Consider the following 19,391-nt stretch of genomic DNA (forward strand, 5'->3'; position numbering starts at 1 on the left):
TATTGGGAGTGCCTCAGTTTTGGACGTGTTGACTTTGTAGCCTGATATAGCCCCAAATTGTTTCAGAGTCTCATGCAAAATCGGTAAGGAGGTGTGGGGGCTCGTAAGTGTGAGGAGGATGTCATCTGCAAATAACGATAACTTGTACTCATGGGAATGGGATTGTATCCCACGAATATCCGGATTCGACCTGATGGCGATGGCTAATGGTTCCAGACAAAGAATGAACAGCAAGGGAGAGAGTGGGCAACCCTGACGTGTGCCATTTGACATCTGAAAGGGAAGTGAAAGAAAAGAAGCTAATCTGACCTGCGAGAAGGGGGATGAATAAAGGGCCTTCAAGGCTGCTACAAATGGGCCTCTAAAACCAAATCTCTCCAAGACCATGAACATATAAGGCCAACTTAAACGGTCGAAAGCTTTTTGAGCATCTAAGCTCAATAACACAGCAGGGGTAGAGGATCGGTTAACCAAGTCAACCAGATCAATAGATCTCCTGGTATTATCTGCAGCATGTCTGGCAGGTACAAAGCCCACTTGGTCCCTATGTATGAGTATGGAAATAATTCCGGACAGTCGGTTGGCCAAAATTTTAGTGAAAATCTTATAATCAGAATTAAGTAGGGCAATGGGGCGGTAGTTGTCTACAATAGAGTGATCCTTATCGGGTTTAGGGATAACCGAGATATATGCACGGGAGAATTCAGTCTGGGGTGTGACCCCCTTGAAAAGATCTCGATAAAAAGAGAGGAGATGAGGTGCCAGAATACCAATAAAAGATTTATAATAGGAGTAGGGCAATCCATCCGGTCCCGGGGCTTTACGAGAAGGGAGATGTTTAATTGTGTCCAGTAATTCCTCTAGCGTAATGTCAGCATTAAGGGTGGCAATGTCTGAAGGTGATATTCTCGGAAGTGACAAAGGGTCAAAAAAATTATCAAACGATGACTGTGTGAGGGGCGGGTGAAGGTCTGGGGTCAAACAGTTATACAGTTTCCCATAGAATGAGCCAAAAAGGGTTGCCATATCCCGAGGGTCATAGGTAGGGCTTCCATTTGGCTGTATTAAAAGGTCAGGCATCGTAGAAGGGGACTGAGCTTTGAGTCGATTGACTAACATACGATGGGGTTTGTTGGAAAATTCATAAAATTTCTGCTTAACCCAGAGGAGGGATTGTGCAGTCTTACTGGAGTCGAGAACTTTAATTCGGTCCCGTAGAGATGTTACCCTCTGGAGCCCAGAAATGGACGGCTTGGCCAGTAACCGTCGTTCCGCAAAAGATAGCTGATGTATAAGAGAGACCCTAGCACTCGCCGAGGACTTTTTTAAATGAGAACCCATAGAAATACAGAGTCCTCGAAAGACCGCCTTATGGGCCTCCCACAGAGTTGAGGAAGAGGCAACGGAGCCAACATTGTGTGTAAAGTAGGTATCAAGTCCCTGCGACAGTTCATCTCTAAAATGGTCTGTGGAAAGAAAGGTCTCATTAAGGCGCCAATGACATGGTTTGGGTATAACAGGAGGAAAAAAAAGGTTTAAAGTCAAAGAGGCATGGTCAGACCAAGTGATGGGGTTGATTTCAGAAGAAACCAGAAGTGAAAGCAGTGGGGCACAGATGAAAAAATGATCTAGACGAGAGTAACTACGGTGAGGGGTGGAGTAGAAAGTGAATTGTTTATGAAGGGGTTGTTTAATCCGCCAGGCGTCGAAGAGACGATGCTCCCTTATCAGTCTACGAAAAGATTTTGAAGAGGAGCATTGCCGCCTCGAGGGGGTGGACTCAAAAAGAACCTTCCTGTCTTTATGAGGAGAAAAAATCAAATTAAAATCACCCCCAACAATCACCTGCGAAGTGGAAATGGAATCTAGGTCAGCGAGTGTTTGGGAAAGGAACTGCAATTGACCCGTATTTGGGGCGTATAAATTCAACAGAACAAGGGGGGTGTCACCAAGCATACATTCCAAAATAATAAAGCGACCCTGTTGGTCAACCTTGGAGGAAACAACCCGAAGGGAGCAGTGTGACCTAATCAAAATTGCCACCCCGGCCTTCCCGGAAGGATCAAAGGCCGAATAGGCTTGGGAAAAAAATCTTGAGGCAAAACGAAAGGAGCCAGATGATTTGAAATGGGTCTCTTGGACAAAAATAATGTCTGCTCCTGAGGATCGAAATTCCTTCAAAGCCATCCACCGTTTTTGAATGGAGTTGAGGCCCTTAACATTATACGACAGAAACCTCAAAGCCATTATGAAATAACAACAACTGAACTACAAGTATTGCCATGACAAATGAGTGAAATACCATTGATGTAGTAGAATAGAAAACAAAAAACATAAAACAAGCAAATAACACAAAAGAAAAGAATATACAGTGAAAAACAGGTATCCGCAAGGATATAAACTTGGGAACGTCAACTAAGTCCAAGTCGTCTAGGCCAATGGCTAGACAAGATCGGGGGTAGCACGACATCCGACACAACCGGGAGGTCGTCAAACCCGGCCAGGAGAAACAGAAGCAAAAAATGCACCCAACAAGGGTTTGGCCGGCCAAAATGACAAAAATTTCATACATGGTATAAAAACCATGTATGAAACAGGAGAGAGAGAACAGCACCAGATTAGCCACAGAAGGTCACCCCTGAGAATCATCAGGCAGGTGGATCACTTGATCGAGAAGAACGCGGACGTTGCGGGGTGCATGAGAGTCTCTTCCGACCTCCGCGGACTGGTGTCCAGATCTTGTTGGGGGTGGCGGAAGGACGGGATGGGGTAGGCGGCAAAGAGGACACATCATCCGATAAAGGTGGAAGTCCCAACTGTTTTAGGAAAGAGTCCGCTTCATGAAGATCCCGGAGAACAACTTGAGTATTGTCCCTAGAAACGACCAGCTTGAAGGGAAACCCCCAACGATACAGGACACGATGTTGCTGAAGGTGTGTGGTGATCGGCTTCAGAGCACGCCGTTTGGCAAGAGTAATCGGAGAAAGATCGCAGAAGAGTTGGAGTCTGTCACCTTTAAATTCCAAAGAGGATTTGTGGCGAACCGATGATAGTAAGGCTTCTTTGCTTTGAAAGTAGTGGAAACGGACTATAACGTCGCGTGGCCTGGAGCCCTCAACAGGTTTAGGGCCCAGAGAGCGATGAGCCCTGTCCATTCGCCAGTCTGCCTCTGGGATCATGGGAGCAGTTGCGATGAAGAAGGACAGTAGGTGGCGGTGTAGTTGTGCATCTGCAATAGATTCGGCCATACCGCGAATACGGATATTTTGGCGCCGTTCCCTGTTTTCCAGGTCTTCTTGTTGGAGCTGCATTTGGGACATGGAGTGTTTCAGATATGCGTTATCTTCCTCCAAGACATGAACGTATTGCACCAAATCATCAAACTTGTTTTCCAGTTTATCCGTGCGGTCTCCAATCTGGGCTATTTCCCCTCTGAGATCTATAGCCAATTTACCAACTTCAGCGGTTATGGAGGCGGTGATATTACGTAAAAAGATTTGCAACTTATCGTCCAACGCAGAAATTGTAAGCGTAGAGGACAATATAGTCTGCTCAGGGTTTTGGCTAGGGGGAGGAAGATACCCTGGTGTAGGGTGGTCCATAACCCCTCCTGCTGTGGCTTGGGAATCAGAATCCTCCCTTTGGGGATGGATCAGAGCAGAGGCTGTCAGCTGCTCTGTTATAATGCAGGGTGCAGTACCCTCCGCGGCCACCGGGGGTCCGGGAGCCTCCATTTGTGGATGGATCAGAGCAGAGGCTGTCAGCTGCTCTGTTAGAGTGCAGGGTGCAGTACCCTCCGCGGCCACTGGGGGTCCGGGATCGTTCCTCGGACTCCTGACACTACTTGAGGCCGGGGATTGCGGCCTAGTCAAAAAGCGTCGGAGCGGCGAGGGCCGCGGATCCTGCGGCTGCGGGGAGGGGGGCTTCCAGCGCCCTATCTTCCCCATGGAAGCCTCTCCCTTATGCTGGGCCGGGTGCTTGTACTGTGTGACTCACCCGTAGCAGAGAATATGCCGTGGAGCGGAGCGGGTGAGTCACTACTGGCCGGGGATGAGCGGAGCTCAGCAATCCGCGTCCGACATCATCCCTGGTCGCGCATGCGCCCCCGTAGCTGTAGTTTTGAGGTAGACTCTAATGGCTCTGACTATGGTGTCCGTTTATGAAAGAGATAAAAGCCAAGATCCTGATGATCACAGATGATGTCTCAGGTGTGCCAGTTTATGAAGCTGAGATGAGAAACAGAGAACATTTTTTTCACTTCTCATCACAGGACACACCCTTCTGTCATTCACTTTTACAGAGATGGTCAGTTTATGAAGGTGAGATCTGAAGATCTCACTGACCATCTCTTTAAAATGTCTCCATCTCAGATTCTCCAGCCCAGAGCTGGAGAATATGAGGGGGAAAGCTGCTGTGATGTGAGGAAGAAGGTTTCTTTCTTTCTAATATCAACACCAGCCACACACATTGATATAAAATATACCTATGTATATGTTTATATATGTATATATACTGTATGTATAATTGTGTTTTATATATAGTGTACAGTAAATATATATATGTATATATACACACACACACTATACTGTATGTGTGTATATATATATATATATATATATATATATATAGTATAGTTATAGTATATTGTTGTTTAGAACGCATTCAGATCTGGGCAATGCAGAATTGTTGGCAGAATTGCACAATTCTTGCTGCAATTCCAAATTATGCTAAAATTGTGTAACAATACGCAGTGTGCTTTTGGGTGCCATTCGTTGTTAATGGCACCCCAAATGCGGTTAGCATTTGGGGTGCCATTTGACAAATATGCTACCAACGCACCAAAATGCGCATTAAAAAAACACACAGGTGTGTGGGTAGCAAGCCTGTCCTGAGTAACTAGCATTGTCAGTTTCGGTAAATGACTGCTGATGATTGGAACTGCGTTGTGCCTGTGACTGTCTCTTTATTGGACTGGGCTTTCTCTTTGCTGGATATGGGAGCTGTCTTTTTACTGGATATGGGGTGTCTCTTTGCTGGATATGGGGTGTCTCTTTGCTGGATATGGGAGATGTCTTTTTGCTGTATTATGCTGTCTGTTTGCTGCATATGGGGCATGTCTCTTTGATGAATTAAGCTGTCTCTTTGCATGATATGGGGAAATTTCTTTGATGAAAATTAGCTTTTTCTTTGCTGGATCTGAGTCTCTTGCTGGATATTGGGATGTCGCTTTGCTGGATATGGAGGATGTCTCTTTGCTGGATTTGGGGGATGTCTCTTTGTTGGACTGGCCTGTCTCTTTGCTGGATATGGGGATGTCTCTTTAGTGGATTAATCTGTATCTTTGCTGGATATGGGGATGCCTCTTCTCTGGATATGAGGCTGTCTCCTTTCCTGCTATGAGACTGTCTTTTGCTGTATATGGGGGATGTCTTTTTGCTGGATTGGGCTGTCTCCTTGCTTGATATGGGGGGTGTCTCTTTACTGGGTTAAGCTGTCTCTTTGCTTAAAGAGGCATCCCCCATATCCAGCAAGAGACATCCCCATATCCAGCAAGAGACATCCCCATATCCAGCAAAGAGACATCCCCATATCCAGCAAAGAGACAACCCCCATATCCAGCAAAGAGACAGCTGGATATAGGGGATGTCTCTTTGCTGGATATGGTGATGTCTCTTTGGTGGATATGGGGGATGTCTCTTTGCTGGATATGGGGATGTCTCTTTGTTAGATATGGGGGATGTCTCTTTACGAACTGAGTTGTCTCTTGCTTGATATTGGGGATGTCTCTTTGTTGGATATGGGGGATGTCCCTTTGCTAAATATGGTGATTTCTCTTTGCTGGATTAAGCTGTTGGTTTACTGGATATGGGGCTGCCTCTTGCTGGATATAGGGGATACCTCTTGCTGGGTATGTAGGATATCTCTTGCTGAATATGGGGGCTGTCCCTTTGCTGGATATGGTGATGTCTCTTTTTTGGATTAAGCTGTCTTCTCTTTGCTGGATATGGGACTGTCTCTTGCTGAATATTGGGCTGTCTCTTTGCTAGATATGGGGATTTCTCTTGCTGGATATGGAAGATGTATCTTTGTAGGATATGGGGCTTTCTCTTGCTGTATACGGGGATGTCTCTTACTGGATATGGGGGATGTCTCTTTGCTGGACATGGGACTGTCTTTGTGCTGGATATGGAGGATGTCTCTTGATCTATATGGGGAATGTCTCTTTGCTGGACATGGGGGATGTCTCTTTCTTAGATATGGAGAGTGTCTCTTTGCAGGATATGGGGATGTCTCTTTGTTGGATATGCGGGATGTCTCTTTTGTTGGATATGGGGGATGTCTCTTTTGTTAGATATGGGGGATGTCTCTTGCTGGATATGGGGGATGTCCCTTTGCTGTATCTGGGGCTGTCTCTTGCTGGATATAGGGGATGTCTCTTTGCAAAATATGGGGATATCTCTTTGCTGGATATGGGACTTTCTCTTGCTGAATATTGGGCTGTCTCTTTACTTGATATGGGGATTTCTCTTTCTGGATATGGAAGATGTATCTTTGTAGGATATGGGGCTTTCTCTTGCTGTAGCTGGGGCTGTGTCTTGCTGGATATAGGGGATGTCTCTTTGCGAAATATGGGGATATCTCTTTGCTGGATATGGGACTTTCTCTTGCTGAATATTGGGCTGTCTCTTTACTAGATATGGGGATTTCTCTTGCTGGAAATGGAAGATGTATCTTTGTAGGATATGGGGCTTTCTCTTGCTGTATACGGGGATGTCTCTTGCTGGATATGGGGGCTGTCTCTTTGCTGGATATGGGGGTTGTCTATTTGCTGGATATGGGGGTTGTCTCTTTGCTGGATATGGGAATTTTTTTTTTGCTGGATATGGAGGATGTCTCTTGATCTATATGGGGAATGTCTCTTTGCTGGATATAGGGGATGTCCCTTTGCTGTATCTGGGGCTGTCTCTTGCTGGATATAGGGGATGTCTCTTTGCGAAATATGGGGATGTCTCTTTGCTGGATATGAGAGATGTCGCTGATGTGAGAAGCAAGGAGAGAAGATACATACAGTATAACAAGGGAGTTGAAATAGTCTGGAAGTGCCTCTGAGCTTACTTTGGTAAGGGCTGCATATTTCAAATATTTTGCATATTTAACTGCATTGCTTTTCAATAACAAATTCCATACAAATTACTTGTATAGTCCCCCCAATGCTTACTTGGTTCCCTTTTCTCTAAAGCGGCGGTGCTAGGAGGTGTGTAGGGGTGGAGACAAGGGGCGATTCTAGGGGCAGTGTGGGGGTGGAGACCAGTGTGATCTAAGGGAGGGGGGAGAGTTCTTGCACCTTTTCTCTGAGAAAAAAAGCCCTGGGCATAAGACAACCCAGTGTGAAGAGACACCACTCCAGGTGAGTATCAAGCTGATCCCCTCCCTGCTTCCTTATGACAGGAGCTTGCCCAGCTCGCAGCAAGGGGGACCAGAGTTTTTCAGTATTTGTTTTAGACAACCTTGAGCCTCGTATGTTAATTAGCACATAGCGATCACTTGATTTATAGGTCTGAGCCAATGAGGTAGGTTCAGAGGTTTCTGTGATTTCCAGTGGATATGTATAACCGTTTTGGCATAAAAAAAGCAGTCTTATCAGGAGTTTTGTACATTTAGAAATGTCAGATTCCTCCAAATACCCTAACAAACATCTGGAAGGACTGCATATATTAGGAAGGGGAGTAGACTCGTAACGTTTGTAATTTCAGACATAAAGGTCTGTATAGTTGGGCATTCCCAAACCGTGGGATAAAAAGTTTCATCATCAGATGAGCATTTAGGGCATGAAGAAGAATGCATTTTACCCATTTTGAACATAATGTGTGGGATAAATTAAGTACGGCAAAGGGTTCTGGGTCTGCTTTTGAAGCAGACTGGTGGGGAGTGATCGGTGCACGTAATGAAAGATCCCTCCAGCCCGGGACAGCTTATACATGCTGTTTGCCTCTGATTGGGGCTATACATTTTGATAAGCACAATTCTTACCTCTGGGTGGTGGGTGCTGTATTTCTATTTCCTACAGATTTGATTTATAGAAGTTACAGTGCATCGTCCACTTAAATTGCTTCATTGGTGTATAAATCCTTATCACTGTGATAGAAAATCTTTGCTGAACTTTTGATGGGCACTTTTTTATTATTTCTGTGATACTTGTCTTTGGCACTATTTTATGTGTTTCATGATGCATTATATGATGGTGTATTTTGGGTTGCACATATTGGGGAAGATTTAATAAATCTGAAGCATGCAAAATCTGGTGCAGAGCTGCATAGAAACAATCAGCTTTCAGGTTTTATTTTCAAAGCTTAATTGAACAAGCTGAAGTTAGATGGTGATTGGCTACAGGATGGAAGCCCACTATAGGCCCCATGTGCAAGTGTTCTGTTTTATGCTTGCACATTATTGTTATTGTAGCATACTATTAAAATAACAGTGTTGCTTAAATGCCTGCTCTTAGTTTGCCAGCACTCGCCAACCACCTGGTCCATCACTCCAGTTCCCCAAAAAGTTATCTGAAAAATGGTTAAGCATATAGGCATATTGACTTACATCCCACATAACATCACTCCTGGTCCTGGGGAATGTCCACTAACTATATTGTGGGAGGCAGAGAGTCATGTTGTGTCTATGCCATACCCAGTACTGGTGTTTTTTTGAGGAGTAGTGATATGATTATAGCAGGTAACTTTGTGATGCCTACATCAAGCAGCACAGTTATTTCAATACGATGTTGATTTAAATTAAACTTAAATTTAGTGAAAGAAAGAAGTACAGTGTCTCAATGTTGACAATATTTTGTTAGCTACTAGGTTACAGGTATTCCTTTAGGAAACGTAGATACAAAATCAACAATTCCATTTCCAAATACAATTTGTCTGAAGTATAAGGCCAAATATAGATGCTAATATCCACAAGTAGTGTTTAAAATAAAAAAAAAGGGTCAGATGTACACGTAAACACTGGAAATGCAGTTGTTTGTTGTCTGCATTAATGAGTAGCTGCCTGTGGTGCATTGTGAAAAATGATTCCTTATTCATAAGTTTGCCTTTAAAGGTGTACTGTAGCGGAAGAACTACTAAGTCTGTAATTAATTCAAAGAATTAATTTATGGTAATATAGAGCGAACTGTAAATTGTTCATGCGTCACTCAAAGAATAAAACAACAACAGACATTTGAAGCTGATTAAAGGAATCTTGACATTTAGTTTATTTAAATTATGTTATTAATATTATTATTATTATTATATTTTTTATTAGTATTATTATTTTTTCATCATTCTTCAGGTGGGTGAATAAAGTTCAATTGTAGGTATATTTTAGTAAAAGCAACACGCTAAATGTGTCCCCCCTCCCCTCCCCTCCCCTACACACACACACTTTTACCTATTGACATGGGCAGTTGTTGGGTGCACAAGTATAAAAATATTCATGGGTCATATGATCTGGCCCAAGCAGTTCCTTGAAATGAGTCATATGACTGGTGTTACTCATCACCTAAGAAGGTTACTCTCGCTAACATAGTATAAATAAAATATAACATTTTTCACTAAATTAATGCATGCCTGATTACATAAGGCCTCATGTACACTGCTGCTCCTTAACATGAGTTTAGGAGCTTTTGGTGTTTTTTGCCAAAGTGCCTAAACTAAATTCAATAAAAGCCTATGTGTCCATGTACACATATGCTTTTACCAGAGTTTAGGAGCAGCAGAGTTTAAGGGCAGTCAAACTTTCCTCTCCTGAATGCGATTTAGCCATTTGGCCATTTTGGGCAAAAAACGCTAAAGGCAGCAAAAACACAAAAAAATGTGGCTAGCCACAGTTAGCGCTTGGGCATTTATCCATGTCAATGGAAAATACACTGGCCAATCAAGTGGATAAACGTCCAAGTGCTAAATGCAGTACCATGATTACATGCATTTTTGCCACGTTTAGTGTATTTCTGCTGCCAGGAGAGCTTAATGTCTATTGGAGTTCATGTGTACATGAGGCCTAAGTGTTACTCCAACAATAGGAATATAATTTTTAAATATTCATTGAAATACCAATGGATGGATAGAGCTGGAACCTAAAAAGTAACTTCACTTTTGTTGAGTACAAACATTCCCCGCTGGGTGATCTATGTACATTGCAAGGATTTTACCACAATTTATTGCAAATTCCTACCCTTTGCTATTCTGAAGAAGTAGAGGTTTGTTTGTGTCCATCTGCATAGTGAATGTGTATGGGAGTGGCTGATTAATCAGCTGCTGCACCTGCAGGACAATAATGAGGAAAATTGCAAGGTCTGCATCCCCTTAGACATGATTTCCCATAGAGAGTATTTTAACAAAAATGAAATTTTTGTTGCAGGGGACACCAACAATCTGACTTGTATCTTAGTGCAGACTTCTGGGAAAATCAGTAAGCGAATCACACAAGCAGGAAATTACATTTTCTGGGCGCGTTCTGTACACACTCTGTGTACTGAACACCTCCAGGTAGCAATATTGCATTGCATTATACAGAAAATTATAGTACTGCAGATTGAAAAGGAAAGGTTATTTTTTAATAACATTTAATTGCAATATAACTTGAGTCACAATTGTGCACGCTATAGTATTTTTTTTTTTTGCTAATTTTTTTTCACCCGAAAGTGGAGTTACCCTTTAACTCCTTCCAGAATTTTCAGCATTTGGTTATCTCTGTATGTGACTACTGCTGTATATCAAGCCACACTTACATGACAATGACATGTTTGGAAGCTTCTCTTTGTCTTTTGCAACAAGAGCTGTGTTGTGGCATGGCCTGCCTTTTGTGCAAGGAGCACCTGTGATTTTTTTTTCTGTTTTTAGTCATAATTATTGCAATAATTATTCTTTTTTTTTTACAGAGGCTATTACATTGTTATTGTACCTTTGAAGAAATCCCGTGGAAAATTTACTAAGCCATGGGAGAGCCCAGACGAAATGGAACTAGATGAGGTAATGTTGAATAATATGCATTTTTATTTCATTGTTTTGCAAAATCCATTGTTTCACTGAAGATTTTTAAGCAGTTTATTTACAGTCTTTTTGGCTAAAATAAAATGATGATTCTTGGCACTGTCCATATGCCATTTTTACACAACGCCAGTATGAATTGCAGCCTGGACCTATCATTTGTGTTGTAAGCCTGCGGGGACAGAATGTTTAATTACTTAAATTAAAGCACAAAAATGTCCTGATCTTCTCTTTGTAATAAATATTTTATTCTTTGCTCAATGCAAAGAAAGATGTTAAAGTTCAAAGAGGTGAAATGATTATACAGCAATGGCTTAATCTCTATGGATATGAACTCCATCAAAGGTCGGGTTCATTAGTAGAATCGGCTAAATCTGAAACAAATGCTAAATTGCAATTTGCAATGCAGTTTAACTTTTGACCTGTACTTCGTGGTTCTTTTCATACCAACTAATGTTCCTGGTATGTCTATGCCATGGTTAAAAAGTTCTATAAGGAAAATGACTGTGTGGTTTGGATGGTAGAAGCCATCATCTTATTAACCACATGGATTAAGGTAATGAAATATTTTTCCACTTTAAATTTAGTAAAATGTGCTAAAATATGTTAATGATTGCACTATGCAGTATAGCACTGGCAGACCTATATTACTGTCCTAGGCAGAAACAAATGATGACAACCTCTTTGGCTGGCTCTGTCGTTTTTGCCAACCATTCAATGGAATTATTTACCACTTCAGTGTGACAAAAAAAAACCTTACGCGCTACTATGAATCCGACATTATTAAATAAATATCACCCCCCAAAAAGTGATATGAGTAGCTGCTAAAGCACAAAAACTCCTGTCTCATATATGGGCAAATTTACCACTTCAGTATTGGCATGTTTCACCCTCTTCATTACCAGGTCAATTTTTCAGTGTCAGCGCTGTGATACTTTCTCTGACAATTACTTGGCCATGCAACACTGTACTCAAATGAATTGTATATAAATTTCTGAGACAGACAGAGCTTTCCTTTGGTGGTTTTTATTAACCACTGAGATTTTTATTTTTTATGATATATAGAATAAATAAAAATAATGAACTTTCCCTTAATATTTGTTTTAGTTATTCGCAAACACAAAATGCCAGGACAATATGAAAAACTAAAAAAATGATCCCTTTTTGGAAAGTTGACAATATAATATGATCTGATTTTTTGCCAAAATGTTTTGGAAATGAAAAAACATGTGAGAATTGGAGTTAAATATGACATTTGGTAATGGTGCACTAGATACATTAAATGCCCAGGTTTTATACAGAAGGATCAGGAGGTTAAGGGGTTCATGCGGGTCACATAATTGTTGAGTTATACTACTCCCTACTGCAGGATTGGACACTGGCAAAAAATGTAGGCTAGACCTTCACTGGCTACCAGCTGTCTAGGTTTTGTGAGTACCTGAGGTCTTGCTTCGTACCCCGAGGTTAGTTACATCACCTCCATATGGTCACAGCATGTTTGTATCTAAACACAGAGGGGTCAGTCCCACTGCAATGGGTTTCCCCAGCTCTCACTCCCCTGACAATTCCAGCCTGTGCATCTGAAAGCACTGATGTCTGTGATCTGAAATCCAGTTGCTCCATAATTATATGGGCTAATTAATCACAGTCTTCCTTAGCTTTACCCTTTCCAAGAGTATGTGGAAAAGATGTCTGGGGCTGTATACTTCAACTGTTACAACCTAATGGAAGCACCTACACTTGTGTCCCATATGGGTCTTTTGTCCATACAAATGTACAGAGCACTCTGGTTAAGGTGCTGGGAGGAAGATGCTGTAACCAAAGAGTGCCTCTGAAGATGAGGTAGTCCCTAGTCTGATGAATCAGCCCTCCAGTCTTAGGACTGGTAAAAACTCCTCTTCCCACTTTTGGGAAGATCCTGTCATTCGAGAACTACCATCTCCCGGACTATATTTTGGATTTCCAGAACAGGTGGAATCTTAACTTTAGCAGGTCTCCTGCCCTTACATGTCCTTACCATCTAGTTGTAATAAGGCAGCTGTTTTGTTTCCTGACTTGATTGAAATCCTGTGTTCTGCTCCTGACCGAGTTGCTTCCATCCAGTTTGGTCTTCAGTGGCAAGTTCTTTACAACTTCTGTACATTGGAAAAATGTCCACACACCAAGGTTGGCTGAAAGTAGATGATGTCATGGGTATTCTGAAAAAAGTGTTCTGATGCAGTTATCCTCTGATAGTTACAGGAGGTGCCCTAAGGACTCCATGGGATCCATTAAGCTGGGTTTAGGCCTTGCTTCCTTGGCTGTTTTGGGTTTAATCAGGGGAATGTTATTTGTCACCCTGATAAGACTCCTGACTGTTGCTTCACTGATTATAAAGCTTCATTAGATCTGTGGAGGCAAAAGCACCTTCACTGGTGTGATACTGTGAGGCTTCAGGCAGATTTTCCCTTAGGGCTGTCCCAGGGATCCCTTTACTCTATAGCTAGGTTGGCGTTAGGTCAACTCTCAACTCAACTCTATTAGATCTGTAAAATTGGACAAGAACAACACCTTACAGTACAGTACAGAACCCTAGAATTAAAATGCACGTGATACATATCCATATGTCACTTTACATTCACTTCTGACACCCTTTGGTGTGGAAAAAGTATTTTCCAAAGCTTACTTGGTTGTAGCAGCTTAACCACCTCCTGCCCTGCCTATAGTAAAAAATGGCCTAGTGGGAGCACTGTTATCCTGGGTCATATGACATCCTCCCAGTTGCGCCCTTGGGGACATGCAGCTGTGCAAGCTGTGACCCATCTGTCAACATCCCTGTACTGGGCCACTGTGAGCAGCTCTGATACCATGTGATCCCTGTGACCAATCACAACAGTCACGTGATAGTTGTCAACAGTGGCTTTCATTGTGTGTATTATTGTGATCTCTGTGATTAGTGACACTGTACTGCTCTTGTCACAGTATGTAAAAGAAATACAATTGTAAAAAAAAAGGAAAAGAAAAAATTTTCCTCACCAGTCAGTGTCCCTGATCACCGCCCTGACAGTCATACGGTGATGCTGCATGGCTCTGGAGACAGTATGGATTAAAAAAAAATTGTGAAAAAAATATATAATTTCTTAATTTTCCAAAAAATTGTGAAAAATATTACAACTTAAAAAATTTCACCATGCCTCTTACTAAACACTTTGGGGTGTCTACTTTCCAAAACAGTGTAAATTTTACACAGACTGAATAACGTACACGGATTTGGGTTATTTCTACCAAAGAAATGCAGCAGAATATATTTTGGCCTAAATAACAGAAACTTGTTTTTTTCCCAAAACTTTTTTTTTTATATAGCAAGAAAATGAAAAACATTCCCAGTGGTGATTAAATACCACCCAAATAAAGGTCTGTCTCAAAAAAATGATAACAATGTTATTTGTGTACAGTGTTGCATGACTGAGTATTTGTCATTCAAAGTGTGATAGCGCTGAAATCTAGAAAACTTGGCCTGGGCAGGAAGGGGATGAAAGTTTCCAATATTGAAGTGGTTAAAGATATTGAATGAGAAGAGTTGAAAAACTTTATCTACACTAGTCAACTTCAACTTAATACATACAATACCAGGGAAAACTCTTTCAAGAAAATGTTCCCTTTCTATTGCAATGTGTGTAGGGATAAAGCCATTCTGGAGAATTTCCCATGTTCAGAGTGGAAAGATTTATATTTCCAATTGGTGGACAGGCATCGTACACACTGGATTATTATTGCTGTAGGAGTAAATTAGCAGCAGTTTATACCAGATTATAATGAGGATCCTCCTGCGCTTAAATGGAATCCTAACCTCAAAGCTGCTGACACTAACCTTATACCCAATAAGTGAATAAACCAATAAATAACACAGTGCAGCGCTGACAAAACTAAATAATAAATAAATAAGTACATGAATAGTGATCATAATAAACCAACTTAGTACATAATATTCAATCCCCTTGGTATCCACATCAGGGAGATCCACATATAAATGAATATAATTGTATAATAATATATAAATGATTGTGTAATACGTGAATCCCCTCTCACTGGGAATATACAGTGCACATAGTGAAATATTAACCATACACACAATACTGTGAAATAACACACAAAAAAATGTGCAGACTAACTGTGGACAAATGGTTATAAATATTCCCAAAATTAACAACACATATAGTGGTACTCCCACTTCACTCTCATGCAGTTGTAGTGCTGTGTGGGTGATTCACAAGTGACAATCCTCCAATAGCCAGAATGCCCCCTCACCTCCTTACTTAGACCCCAAAGGGCCAGCTCGCTTTGGGGATCAATCGATCCTACAAGGACAGACTCCTCCCAGGGTTCCCCTCAATGGTGGCAAGCGTCTCCAGCCTTCAACCAACTAGCAGCCAGCTCCTCCCAGGATCATAGTAAAATACAAACAGAGACCCTCCATAGTGTAACCTGTTTATTAAGTATATAATCCAAATAAAAATGCCCACTCAAATAGTAATCTTCTTGTCTTCAGCTCATCTACCACAGGCTATGGGTGTACTTCATGGGTATCTGAAAAAGGTGATCCAATATGGCCCCCACACCGGAAATGACGTCACCACGTTCCCGGAAGTTCCTCCCCATGTACCAACACGTTGCGTCACGTTTACCACGTGACTTCCTCAGGGTCCTTCCCTGAGCCCGATCTCGATCCACCGATGTGCACAAGAGCAGTGGCTCTCTCCTCTCTCTCCCTCCCGGCTCCTGCTGCTGTCAGTCACAGACAATGAGAAAGGGGGGTGGGGCTGAGCCGCATTTGGTGTGTGGTATGAATACACAGAGTGAGGCTTGGGAGGGACAGCGCTGGCAAGGGACCCAAGCAGAGGAGGATCGGGACTGCTCTGTGCTTAACCATCGCACAGATCAGGTAAGTATAACATGTTTGTTATTTTTATTTTTTTAAATGGAGCCTTTACAATAATTTTTAAGGTTATATACAGTATAACATTTGATATAAATGTGAGCAAATGCCCAGTTTAAGACAGGAGGGTAAGTGGAGATGACTATCTTCTTAGCTTAGTTAACTAAAGACCACGATATTTCTTGAATACTAAATGAAAGTAAATCAAATCATGCAGATGATTAATTATAAACCGTTATAAGGCAACATTACTAATACTATGCTGAAATGCTGAAAACACGCTAATACAATTTACAGCCATTGTTTAACCCTGAATAACCCATTAAATATAAACTGCTGAACAATCTGCATACATCAACAGTCTTTTTAAAAGCACGCATAGTCTCAAGCACTATTTAATATCCAGAAACATTGTGAGACAAAAGCTTCAGTGTAACCTTGAACATTTCTACACAATATAAAGTTTCAAAGGAATAAAAAGGAGTCACATTGAACTTTGTGGAAATTACATTGTATGGGTTTGTGAAGCTGGTTCCCATAACAAAGGACCATTTTAATCATCCTGTACTTTGTGGTGCATTAATGTGTGTAATGATTTGATAAAGAACATTTATTAATTCAGAAATTTTTGGGTCAGAATGGGTTGCTGCCCACTTTGTACCAGAATAATTGAGAGTTGAGGCCTCATTGTAGAATTAATGGTGGAGGAAATAAGATATGCATTGACTGGAAAATGAAAATGATTCTCGATAAAGAACCAGAGTCCTTTATATATATATCGTCTACATGCATTACCACATAAAACATTTTGTGAATAGAAAACATATTTCTTTTTTTACCATAAATAACGCAATGTTCCTTTTTAGTTCCTTAAAATGATATTTAAGTCCTTTGCTATTTCTACTGCTAATGACCATACTTACATTATATGCTGTTTTCATTGTTGTTAAGAGCTCATTCCCATGCCCCAGATTTTCCCTTTAGTGCTGGCCCCACTTTACGGTGATAGGGTGGCCCCTTTTCTTTTCAGGATCCTATCTTTTTGTGTACATTCCCAACATCAGACTACACAGTGATGATGGAATTCTACCTGTGCCAACACACACAGCCAGCCTGAGAGGACAACAAACCCCAAAGACACACCTCGGTTCCTCTCCTCAAGGAAAATGATTGGCAATGGCTCTCAAGGCAGAGCTGTCACTTCAAAAACAAGGAGGAAAAGAGGCGTGTCATCCCTGTGATTTCCTTTGGGTAGCTTTTGCAAGTTGGCAAAGACAGGCACATGCATACTTGCACTCGGCATGATGGAGCATGTAGTCCTGAAAAATGTAATTTAGTGTACACTACCTGACAGGAAGTGGTGCAAAGAAAGTCAGAGAATGCAAAAGTATATATAGGAAAAACTAAGTGTTTTAAATTATATAGTAAGGAACAGGGGCGGCACTGCCCGAGGGCCCAGGGTCAGTAGGGGGCCCCATGAGATGCCCCTGGTACCTTTTTCATAGGCTTTTTTTAAATTTGGGCAAGGACACAGGGGCCCCATGATCCCCTATTGCCTGGGGGCCTAATGAGTTGTCAGTCCGCCCCTGGTAAGGAATTGTTTACTGTCCTGGACTAAAATAATTCTTAAAACCGATCTCAGCCTGACAATGAAAGTTGCTCTCAATGTCACTCCCAGCCCCCTTAGCCGCCATCTAAATTGCACCATTTTTTTTTTTTTTAGAGCAAGTACCTTTTTTGTTGACAAACTCCCACTCTTTCTTAATTGTTACTTAGGTGAGGTTGATATTGCCTCCTGTGCCCTTTTTAACCCCCAGCACCTCCACCATGTCCCGTCTGCAGCCTCCTAGAATAATATCACATCCCAAGATGCTGCAGAACCAGTCTTTGTGTGCTGCCCAATCCCATGCATGCACACTGGGATTCCTGCTGTGAAAAATCAGGTCACTGCCAGCTCCCAAATCCAAGATAGAGGTGCCAGAGGTCTACAGCTCTGAAAAAATGGCTGCAGAGAAAACAGTGCTAGACTCTATAGCCTGGTAAATTCAATGTCTGTAGCTGCTGAGTTTTGATTTTTAAATATGCTGTTCCTCTTTTTATTGATGGGTTGGTTTGAAAAAAAGAAAAATTTACCTTTAGTACTACTTTAACACTGTTTTCAACAGAAGTTTTAGTCCTGTTCCTTCATCCTCTTCTCCTTTTCAGGAAAATATATCATTTACTATGCTGTTTCCTTCTTGGCAGTCAGTAGATTGCAGTTGATTTACCTAGAGACCAGTTCCTTGACCCCCAATTAACCTCTCAACTGCATTAATTTGAATGTATTATTTATATCATGGAGGAGAGTTGCTATATTATAAGTTAAATAAAAAGATCTTTTTTATTTTGTCTTTACATTCAGAATTGTTTAGGTAAAAAAAATTTTATGTTTAAATCATTCGATTTTATTTTTAATTTTCTGTTTAACATTTTTCCCATTTAGTGTTTATGTTTAACACTTTCCCTGCTTGTCTTTAAGGCTCAACTCTAGGCAACTAAAATATTATCCCTTGCAGTTGGGCTGCAAGTGATTCTCTTCTCCCTTGTACAAAACAAGCAAATGCTTTAAAAACTGAAGTTGGGCATCACATGGACTGTATAGTTTAAAGGATATGTGCAATTTAATATGAAAAATAAGCCTTATACCTACATGTCACCAAGAAGAGACTGGTGCTCACACAAAGTTAAAAGCCCTGAATTTCCACCTTTGTAGCTGACTGTGTCAATTATCTCTGTGGTAGTGAATAGATTCTGGTTGCTAAAGAGCCTGCAAATTCTGACATCTGAGGAAGTGTCAATTTCCCGGTCCACAACTGCATGCTGCAGTTCCTCCCTCTGATCCCTATATCACTACAGTGCACAGATGCAATATAGGGACCTGTTTATCAAACCATGTACCGGTAGTAAAAAAAACCTATTGTAATTATTCAAGATAGAATGGACTATGAGAAGGAGGCCCTGAGATTGCTCTTGGGTAAAAAGCTAAGGATACTGTTTTACAAGGCCCTATCAAATAATAATCTGTTTAAATCAGAGTGGTCATATTTATACAGCAATTTTTAAAGTACCAAACTAACCCACTGGGTTTGGTATAAGAATATGTTTGCATGTCTATTCACTTTATAACTCAGTCCCTCACCAAATAGGCCTGACAGCTATAAATTACCACCTACAGAACTAGAACTAGAAATGTATACTGTAATATCCCAATATGTCTCTGTGTGAGATACATAGCGACAGTCATGTTATTATGCTACAGACCCAAGAGCAGACACTGTATTTGTTCCACAGCTGAGAGGACACCTCTCCATGTCCATCTCTGGGCAGGTCATCACTACAGGGAACTAAGGTGTTGGAAAAGAACATGTCTGACGACTGGTCACAGCAGGCTGCTAGTTTTACATTCACTT

General features: G+C 41.4%; 1 protein-coding gene across 30 annotated transcripts in view; it reads left to right on the forward strand.

The window, feature by feature from the left end:
• PTPRD (protein tyrosine phosphatase receptor type D) overlaps positions 1 to 19,391 on the forward strand; it is a 2,222,737-nt gene that overhangs the window by 2,065,661 nt on the left and 137,685 nt on the right. For all 30 annotated transcript variants that reach the window (XM_089678099.1, XM_089678100.1, XM_089678098.1 and 27 more), the window contains one exon: positions 10,919 to 11,009. In XM_089678099.1, the coding sequence (XP_089534225.1) occupies positions 10,919 to 11,009 (91 nt within the window). The remainder of the gene's footprint in view (positions 1 to 10,918; positions 11,010 to 19,391) is intronic.

Source organism: Staurois parvus, unplaced genomic scaffold, assembly GCF_062004578.1.
Source record: "Staurois parvus isolate SC_StPar_1 unplaced genomic scaffold, SC_StPar_1.0 ptg000198l, whole genome shotgun sequence".
NCBI lineage: Eukaryota > Metazoa > Chordata > Amphibia > Anura > Ranidae > Staurois > Staurois parvus.